At 28.3% G+C, this 10,561-nt stretch overlaps 1 protein-coding gene across 1 annotated transcript; it reads right to left on the reverse strand.

The window, feature by feature from the left end:
• Positions 1–2,109: 2,109 nt before the first annotated feature.
• On the reverse strand, positions 2,110–7,423 carry LOC107170137 (serine/arginine-rich splicing factor 7-like). The gene is made up of 4 exons (XM_015520166.2): positions 7,051–7,423; positions 5,211–5,445; positions 4,618–4,797; positions 2,110–2,260 (listed from the first exon to the last, which is right to left on the reverse strand). Exons 2-4 carry the CDS (start codon positions 5,429–5,431, stop codon positions 2,116–2,118), a joined length of 546 nt encoding a protein of 181 aa, XP_015375652.2. The 5' UTR covers positions 5,432–5,445; positions 7,051–7,423; the 3' UTR covers positions 2,110–2,115.
• Positions 7,424–10,561: the final 3,138 nt, after the last annotated feature.

Raw genomic sequence — 10,561 nt, forward strand, 5'->3', positions numbered from 1 at the left:
AATTTTATTTTTTATAAATTATAGGTATGAAATTCAGGTATCGAATATTTGTTTCATGAATTTCAATAGAACTTCTAGCGATTATTTTGATACGGACACCATGTTTCTGCAATCAACGAGGCCTGAGTACCTCCTGTTGGAAATAAAAAATCATATTTTTGACAAGTAAATTACGAATTTGCCGCCGCCATGGCTGCTCTCACGGCTACAGCGGCAGTGTTCTAAAACTATACTTTTAGTATCACCTCGAGTGTAGGTACCGTGTACCACTCAGTAGGTCAAAACTGGTTATTACTTTACTTATATTAATCTCAGCCACGCACGAGTTATCATTTTTAAATATTAAATAGTCAAATTGTCAATACGAAAATAATAATTTAGTCAATGAACAATGTTATTTTACTTTTTGATTTTATAATTCGTATTCCTATTCATAGATAGGGTACTATATCGTAAAATTGGCACAAACTAGCTAGAAAAGTTACGATTCAAACAGTTTATTTTTCTACAAGTAGAAAATTTTTCTAAAAAATTAAAGATGACAATTTTTAAATTTAAATCAGTACCTACCTATTACCATACTAATATTACATGTATGTAATAATGACAATATGTCGATGTATAAATAAATGTATAGTATTATTAGTATCAGTTTATACTGAGTTAATACTAAATAGGTACCCAAACAAAAGTTATAATCTAATTACTATCCAATTTACATAATATATTAATCATATTATACGATAGACTTATTATTTTCTATCAAACAAAATAATTACTGCTAGCTAAAAACCATAGAATATACTTTCAATGCTTTATGTTTTTTTTTATGTGAAAAATAGTTATGGATATTCTAAGTAGTAGGTACCCACATATTATAATTAATTTAATACAAATATACAATTGACTAAAATTGTGTTAATAATGTCCCTGTTATGGAATCATGTGTCTTAGAAGTGCTGACAATCATCCACTATACTCATCAATGGAAACAATAAGGTAAAGCTTGAAAATTGAAAAACTTCTAGTCATCTAAGTTTTGTTGTATGAAAGCTACTATTATTTTTTTTTAACTTATAAACTATAATACATATGCATTTTTTAAAAATTTATTTTAGCCAAATTTTGGATTCAAAGGACAATATTATAATTATTATACCTACTACAAATATCATGTTTAGATGTTTAGCTGCATAATTTTTAGTGTAATACTTCAAAAACATGCAGGTGCATTGTCTATGTGCTAATTAGTTTTTTACATAAAGTACATTTGTCAAAGTTTATCATACAGGTGAATCATGTGTATAAACATAAACATGTCAATGTAAGCTTAAATAAATGTTGCTAAATAAATGTTGAACATTGTAAAGCATCAATGAAAATTCACTCAAATAATTATCAATAACAACAGTTTTTAGGAATAGGTAAAAATAATATTTAATCATTTGTTTTATACTGCACAATTTTATTGAAATTATGAGTAAAAAGTATTTTAAGCCTCTACGTCTAACATCTAATAAGTTTGCCACCAATAACATATTTGTTCAAATGGATTTTAGAATGTTTTAAAAATTTATCTTAATGTAGAAATGCGTAAAAAAATAAGTAGATTAAGCAATTCAAGATTATTTTAAAATACATAAATTGATTAAACAAACATTATTTTAGTCTTAAAGGAATTGTTTCATCTATTTTTTTTTTTTTTTTGATTTAATTAAATATTATTCAAATACAAAAATATGTAAAGTATATGTACAATACATTTGGTGCATGATACAACTAATTGAATAAAATAATGATGATAATAATTTGCAAACAATATTTCGAGAAATTTAATATTTACTAGTATACAAATCTAACTAAAAAAAAAGTAAAATACAATTCATAAGATATTGAAAATCTTAAATCAAAAATATTATAGTAGATAGGTCTCAGTAATTAAGTCGTCTGTATTTGATCCATGCATAGGTCCATAACGGTTGTTCAAGATGCAGCTTTGATATAAAATTACAGCCTGTAATGTTTATTTTTTTTTAGATTCTAGAAATAAAATTTTTGAGACATTGAACTTAATTTACAAGTAATAACCATTAACTAAGTTTTACTTACATATTTTTATCGACTGCGAGATCTTGATCTGGAAATTGAACGATCACTTAATACAGACCTTGAACGGGACCGCGAAAGAGATCTTGAACCTGAACGAGAACGACGACTACGGCTGTATGATCGTGAACGAGACCGAGAAGGAGTGTATGACCTTTTTACATAATACAAAATGATTAGCTACATTCAAAGCAATTATATTAAGGCATTATTAAGTTCCCCAAAGTATTAATATACTTGATGTTTAAGTATATAGGAAATAGAACATTTTATAACCAGTGAAAAGTGAAAAAATATTTATGATTTAATTAATAGTTTAAATATTCAAAAAAATATATTAAACAACTTATGTTCTGCATTTTTGGTATGATAAAATCAGTCTTCAAACATTTAATAAAATATTTGATAGTTAAAATTTTATTTTATTGATAATTTAAATGTTATTATTAAAAACATTATCTTCTAAAATGTTTGACAAAAAAAAAAGTTCAAAAGTAAATATTTATGTATTAATGCTAGCCTTATAAAAATTACAATTTATGCAGTTGATAAATAATAATATTCGCATTATGGTTCAATTGAATATCATAATAACCATCCATAATTGGTGATCTGATCAATTTTTTAGTGTGCCGTATTTAATATAAATATCAATTATTAACAGAAAAGTAGGTAAAAATAAAATTCTTTTTGGGTAATTTGATTTAATATATTTTAGTTGTACAGTATAAAATTATTTACTATGATTTATACACAATACATTTTATTCTTCAAATTTTGGAAATGGATTTAAGTACTATTCAAATGCAACACCTAAATCTTTCAAACAAGTAATAAATTAAAATTATGCTCTACAGTTCCAAAAAAAACATATTATATCAATATAATTGATATTTCATCATTAAAATCATGGTTATAATTTTAAATTTAATTTACAACAAGAAATAAAAATAAATTATTAACTGTAAGGTAATATAATACATACTTTTTGATACACAATGGTATATTGTAATGAAATGTATGAAAAGAATCTTGGTATTTATTTGTTTATGAATATTAAAATAGGACACAATAACAAAAAAAAAAAACTACTCACAGACAAATGATGTTTTTTAAAAATATTATTTTAACAAATTTGTTTTAATAATTTATTGATAGTAATTATGCATAAGATAACATATAAAAGTATAAACCTATTCAAGCACATTTATTAATTAGTTAATTGAGTTTCATTTTGATTACAATGATGAAAAATTGTGCATTTGCAACTGAACTAGATAGAATTAATAATAAATTTTTGAGAACTACCACTTAACTCATTTTCATTTTGAATTTAATTTACCAAGGACACATACAATTAGTTGATTTTTTTTAAATGTGATTATAGAAGAAAATATATAGGTATTCTACATTTTAATTAATCTATTGAACTAATAGGTATTAAGAGGATGCCATAACAACTTGTGTTGTCTTAGTCATACAATAAATCTGAAAAATATCAAATTTTACTTTAAAAGTAATCCAATTTAATGTTTTTTTTTTGTAAGACAGATACAATACATGAGATTATAGTATTTTTTTAAATATTTAAAATATTGCATTTATATCACTACTATCAAACATTTAATTTAAGTAAATAGTTAGTTATTTCTAAAATATTTATTATTTTATATTTAATAAAACATTAAAAAGAAATTACATTTTTTAACTAATAATAGGATATTTTTTTATAAGTTGTTAATGTTCAATTATATAAATAAGCACACTTAGCATGTATTCTTTTAGAATTTAAAATAAAAATCCAATAATGTATGGTAAATATATTAAATGTTTTTATATGAAATGAATATTAGACGTACTGTATTTTATTTTATGTTTATTATTAATTTAAGGAATTTAAAGAATGTAGTATTTAACTAAACAAATTAAATATAATATTTATCCCATTGATCAATATAATCCAACCTGCTCTTGTGATTTAATTGACTCACATAAAAAAACGAAGTTCAACATTCTCCTAAAATGACATTGTGGTAATGCTATGTAGACAGCAAGTGGCGTTATGTAGATCTAATTTATAACTCTTTCTGTCTCTGAATGTCTGTGTACGTTCACCGATAGCTAATTAGAGCATCAGAATAAAAATCATTAGGTTGGTTGGGCTCGATGGGGTTCTAGTGTAGCTGAGTACATCGATAAACGCAGACAGACAGATAGTTGCGCCGTAGTCCGACGACTAACACACATTGCTCGTAGTAGAAGATCAAAATATATTATTTTGGTTGAGAGCTCTACGACGATCGACACTACGAGAAGAGACGCTCTCAGCCGAACATCCTACAAAAATGGCCAATTATAGTCATTTTTACAATTCCATTATTTAATAAATGGTTGTGACAATTATCTACATAAAATAATTTATCTTTATGTTTATAAATAGTTGGACTTCACCACAAAAAATAAAATAGGTGAAGTCATATCTTGAATAAGTTGAATAAAAAATAAATGTACCTGCGTCGTCCTCCCTTAAAACGTCTACAGTCACGAGCATAATGTCCTCTATCACCGCATTCATAACATTTGTCTTCAGGATGAAATGGACGTCCTCGTCGAGGCGGACCTCCCCGATAAGCACCTTTACGTGATCCAGCATTAGACAATTCAACTCTGACTCGTCTACCACAAATGCTCCTAAAATAAGTTAATCATTATAACAATAATAAAAGTAGGTACAAGGGATAACATCTAAATTTGATAGATATAACAATTATCAGTTAATTTTTGACATTTTATGTCTTTGCTTTGGCACATAGAATTGAAATCAAAAAACGAAAAAAAAATTGCAAAATATAATTTTTGTCATACGAGATTCGAGCTCAATATATGTGCCTACCACACGATAGTTAGGTGCAACTGCACCGATGCTTGATGTGTTTGATTCTACGACCATTTGAGCATAAACCGAATGTCAGACGTGGATGGTACACTGCACTCCTAGAGCATTACTCCTCCATAAACACACGCACACATATATGTGCTACATATGATAGCAAGAACAACAAAGACATAAAATGAGGTAATTCATTGCAGACTCGTTTAATTACCTTCCATCTAAACCTCTAACTGCATCTTCTGCATCTCTTGGATCTTCAAATTCAACAAAAGCAAAACCAGGAGGGTTACGTGCAACCCAAACATTACGAATTGAACCGTAATATGAAAAAGCATCTTCTAAATCTTGTTTGGATGCGGATGATCCTAGATCACCAACATATATTTTGCAATCTGGATTGCCAGAATCCCTGTATCTTGATGACGATGACATATTTTAAATAATATCTATAACATATGACATAATCAAATTAAAAAAGTTATAACTAGAGATAGCACAACTGCATAAGTCAATAAATAAATTAATATTATTAAATTATTATGTAAATGTAAGTTAAAAATTTGAATGAAGGATATTTAAACTAAAAAGATTAGGAAAAATCGAGAAATAGAAGAACTGTACAGAGAAAAATATAAGTATAGAATAAACTTTTCAGGAGTAGTCGGGTGAACTGGATTGGTCATATATGAAGATCCCATTGGCTTAGCCACAAGATAAAAATCAGACATAAGACTCTAGGTATGATGGATAGATAATATCGCCAGATTTAACAATGAATGAAGTAGAAAATGAAGAAAAATTGTAAAATGAGAAGGAGATATGGAAACAGTTGGAAGTCAGGCAATGATTTTAAACGGGGTGTACAAAGCCATGCGAAACTCAGAACTAGGCATACCTAATATGGCTACAACTCTGAATGGAACTGTAACATAGTTATAAGTTTTAAGTACCTACCTATTGGCTTTTTATTTTAAACAATTTCATAAAAGTTAACTTAATGTTGATTTAGTTTCAGTGGAAGATAATTTTATACCTACTTATGTATTTAAAGTAGTTTTGAAATTGAATTATTTTCTTTAAAAAAACAAAAAAAAACTGGTAGCTGTTAGATTAAATATATAATAATCTTAACATAACAAAATACTGATAAACATTTGACTTTATGATAATGTTATGTAATATATATCAATAATATAATAACATAATTATAATATAATAGGTATCAAAATGTTTCAATTCATTTTATCTTCACATAAAGTATAATATTATCTTTTCTCTTATCTATATTTTACTTTTATGCGTATTGTGTAGGTATTAGGATTAGGTACATAATGAGAATGAAACACTGAAAAAAGTACATGTTGTAAATATGGAAGCCAATATTGTTACAATAAGAAAAAATAAATACAGATAAAATAACAAGATTGTAGAATGTAGACTGAATCTACAACGAATATTACTTGTTTGATATCTAAATGTTTTAATATTATTATTATTTGTAATAATTGGTAATAAGGACCAGTGGCGCTCATATTTCATGTGAATTGATCACTTCACTTCTTAAATGATTGGATGTAGGCGAGTTTTAGGGAAGAGCGGTTAGTGGATTAACTAAGTTAAATCAAGTTTTCTAAACATAACTGAATGTATTTTTATATCATATTAGTTGACTGAAAAATTTGGGTAGATGGGTAGGTAAACAATTCTAAAATTCGCTTCACACAAAATTCCAAGTTTAGCGTCACTTAAAACTACTTACTTGTCCCACTGCCACTATGCTTATAATAAATATTAACGTTTGATCGATACCTAATTAGGTAATGTATGAATGTACAATCCACAAAAACTTTGAGGGAATCAAAAACAAACACAAAAAAAATAAAAATAGAATTTTGCAGGGAGTTTAAAGGAACAAAATAGCAATCTGCTTTAACCACCGTTGTCGACAGGAAGTCTTGAGATTAGTCTGTAAATCATCGAAGCGGCAAGTCTGAACGACGATTGACGAACACGGCTAGATCGTCGACCACCGCCTTGGTTAGCGAACTTACCTTTTGCGATTGACCTGTTGCCGTTATGTATCAGTTGTCGAGGGATGTCCTGGAAGAGCTAAACGACGACGCGACGATTGCAGTCCGTTTCAGTTTCGATATATTCGTCGGACGGACTCGGCGGGTCGACAACTGGCGGTGTGATGACTCTCGAAAAATGAGTGTTCAGTGTTGTGATTTTTGGTCAGTCACCGGGCCTTGCGAGCACAACTCGGCAGTCGGCAAATGCTGCTGTTACGTCTGTTATATGATACGGCAATTAGACTCTGAAATCTGAATGGAAACGCCGGCCGCCGGGAGACGGGAGTGTTATGGTACTCGGTGGGCGGGTGCGGGCAAGGAGTCTGGACTCTGGGCGCCATACGCCATTTTGCCCATTTTACAGAGTATGGTGTAAAAATTATTATGTCCGAATTGCGGGCCCAGTGTGACCACCAAGCTGCGGTTTATTGCCGGTTGGTTGGCTACATGGTGGCGTGGACCATTGTAGAGTAATACTCTATGGCGTGGACTCGCCCAAGCCGGTGTGGTAACTGTGATACCATGTGATACCGCTCAACCGCTGGCGTGAGCCCGTCACACCTTATACTCAAAGACCGTGGACCTGTTGATTCATCTAGCTGATAGAGAGCGCTGCCGTGATGGTGACAGTTGCTTTAAAATTTATTTTCAGAATGCACATCCATTTAAAGTAAATGATGAATAATTATTTTAAATAATTTATTTAGTTTACATAGTTTAATGCTTTTATAATACTATATTACCATTTTATACGAAAGAATAATGGCGAAACATGAAGTACGGACAGTACGGTATATCATGATACAAATTTAAAATCTCAATTACCTACCTAATACGATCTAAATGGACTAAATGTTAGGTTTATTATATACATATATCATACATAAATTCGTATTTTTACCATTAAAAAAATTTGTTATAGGTCATGATTAAGAATATTGGATATTATCTATTAAAAAAATCTTAAATAATAATTCAGTGACTGATTCCTATATTGAGCTAAGTTTACTTGCCAGGTATCGCCATCGGTATGCACAAATAGAACCAAGTTTTCATTCATAGTTTAATTAATTGGGTGTTTTTTATCGGGATGTTTTTCATAGACGGAGTTTGTTCTCAATAATTAAGACTTAAATTTTCATGATTAATAATGTCAGTCATAATTTATAATAGTTATCCCTATGTTATTTACAACCGGACTCTAGTTGAATCCCTATAGATCAGGGATGGGCAACTGGCGGCCCGCGTACTTTTTTTATCTGGCCCGCGCTACATTTTCAAATTACTTCATATAAAACCTCATACTCAAGTATCACATTAAATAATAATTGTAAATATAAATAAATAAAGATAAAAAATATAAATGTTAGTAAATTTGAAGGGCCTTTTTTTTTTTGCTTTCTCCTATGCACTGCGGCCCACTAGATTTTAAAGTAAGTACTTAAAAGTGGCCCACTAGTTACTTTGAGTTGCCCATCCCTGCTATAGATCATAGTATACATAATACACGTATATATGATCTAAGGTTGAATCTCAAATTCTACATCATATAAAATACAAAATCAGTGGCGTAACTTGTTAACAAGGGGCTCATGTGAAAATGCCCAGACTGGGGCCATTACTTTCAAATAAAACTTAACAACAATCATAGCGTCATACCTTTTATATATAGGTATATAACTTAAAATTATAATGATTTTCTCATAAGTCATAGTTATAATAATAATAATTTATATCCTATATTTATATATAAAATTATCTTTTCTTGTTTTTATAACAAAAAAGTTATAAATATTTTTATTTATATCCAATTGATGTATCCAACTACCTACTTTTATTTTTTATCATTTTTATCGTTAGGTACACATTGACAGTATTGGATCTATACCTACTGTCAAATTCAAAGTGTATACTACAGATCATCGGATCATAGATAAAAATATACGCAACTATATTATATTAATACTACAAGACACCACGTTAATTTCAATTCAAGATCCGTGACTATAACTGATAGTGTCTACTGAAATATTAGATTTTCGTTTTTAATTACATATAAAAAAAATAAAGGCAGATATCTACTAAGCATAATTATTTATTATTTACCTATTAGGGTTGAGAAGTCCACCAATTTATTTAAAAACTTAAAATTTTTGTTTACTAAACCTATAAATTAGCCACTTAAACCAAAACATTTTTTTAGGTATTAATATTTACTCTTAACAGTTACTTTTAATCAATGTAGTTTATTTGAAATAAAAATATTTCAAAGATGTAAGTAAATTTTTATATTTATAGAAATTAAAAAATCCTTACAAATTGATGTTTTGAAAAAATTTATTGAAAAAAATTTAAAAACTAATCTATATGTACTTTAATATCTACTTGAATTATAACACTTATTACAAAAAATATTGACGAGATTTCTCAATAGCCAACTGATATTATATTTTTTCTACAAACAATTTTCCAAATATGTTTTTATACTTCTAAACTTATTCGACAAAAATTTGTTATTTAAAAATTGCAAGTTCGTAATTTTTATAATATTTTACTCAAATAGGTATGCTTATATAATTAATGTATTTAACTTTTAAATTCAGTATGTAATGAAAAATTATATGCTAAAATATAAAAAAAATTTTCCGCCTAGTGTTATAATACTGATATGATACATATTTATACAGCACTAACATTATTTTGATACTGTGTGCCCCTATACTAGACAAAAAATGAAAATTAAATACTCTCATTCCTATTATTTATTATTATTATATGGTTCAATTTATTGTAATGCTATTTTTACATAGTTTGAATTTAAAATGTAGACCATAAAATATTAAAAATTATGCAAAATCTATAGTTAAAGTATCCTTCATTATTTTTTAAAAATTTTAATAAAATAATAACGTTAAATTTATTGCTTTGTGTTCTTTGTTTTTAAACATATACAACTAGGGGAGAAATTTTAATGAAAAAACTGGGGATAATATAAAACCCTATTTATTAATTATTTAAAATCTTATTATAAAATGCGTGAAAATATGACAAAATTAAGTTGGTATGAGGCACTCACCTATCCCTTTGCATTTTTCTCGAATAAATTATTACGAATTATTTTATGTGCAATACAAACCATTAGAGTAGGTATACTATAATTTACTAAAGTATTATCATGTCTTCAATTACGTTAAGCCACGTGCATTTGGTTGACGTGCCAACTACTTCATTGAAAGTCGACTGACAAAAATCTGCTAACCATTCTACGCCAAATATTGTGTTGTGGACAACTGAGATGGACATCAAAGCACTACCGTTCAAAAAGATAGTCACAGCGGAGTCGAGAGTCTTGACCGAATCCAATGTGGTGAGTACTAGCAGCAGGATATAGAATATAGATGCTGTCGTATACGATACGGTGGTGACTACAAACAGTATAAACTCGGTAAAACCTAAGCGCCGATCATTTTCGTCACATACCAAAACAATT

Source organism: Diuraphis noxia, unplaced genomic scaffold (assembly GCF_037042655.1).
Source record: "Diuraphis noxia isolate RWA-SAM2 unplaced genomic scaffold, SU_Dnox_SAM2 contig0002, whole genome shotgun sequence".
In the NCBI taxonomy this organism is placed as follows: domain Eukaryota; kingdom Metazoa; phylum Arthropoda; class Insecta; order Hemiptera; family Aphididae; genus Diuraphis; species Diuraphis noxia.

What these genes read in the sequence shown, in the direction of transcription:
- LOC107170137 (XM_015520166.2), bottom strand. Translation starts at nt 5,431, where the DNA reads ATGTCATCGTCATCAAGATACAGGGATTCTGGCAATCCAGATTGCAAA. An exon ending in GTTAGAGGTTTAGATGGAAG is followed by an intron (nt 4,798 to 5,210) that starts GTAATTAAACGA and finishes AACTTATTTTAG; the next exon opens with GAGCATTTGTGGTAGACGAG. An exon ending in TTTAAGGGAGGACGACGCAG is followed by an intron (nt 2,261 to 4,617) that starts GTACATTTATTT and finishes TTATGTAAAAAG; the next exon opens with GTCATACACTCCTTCTCGGT.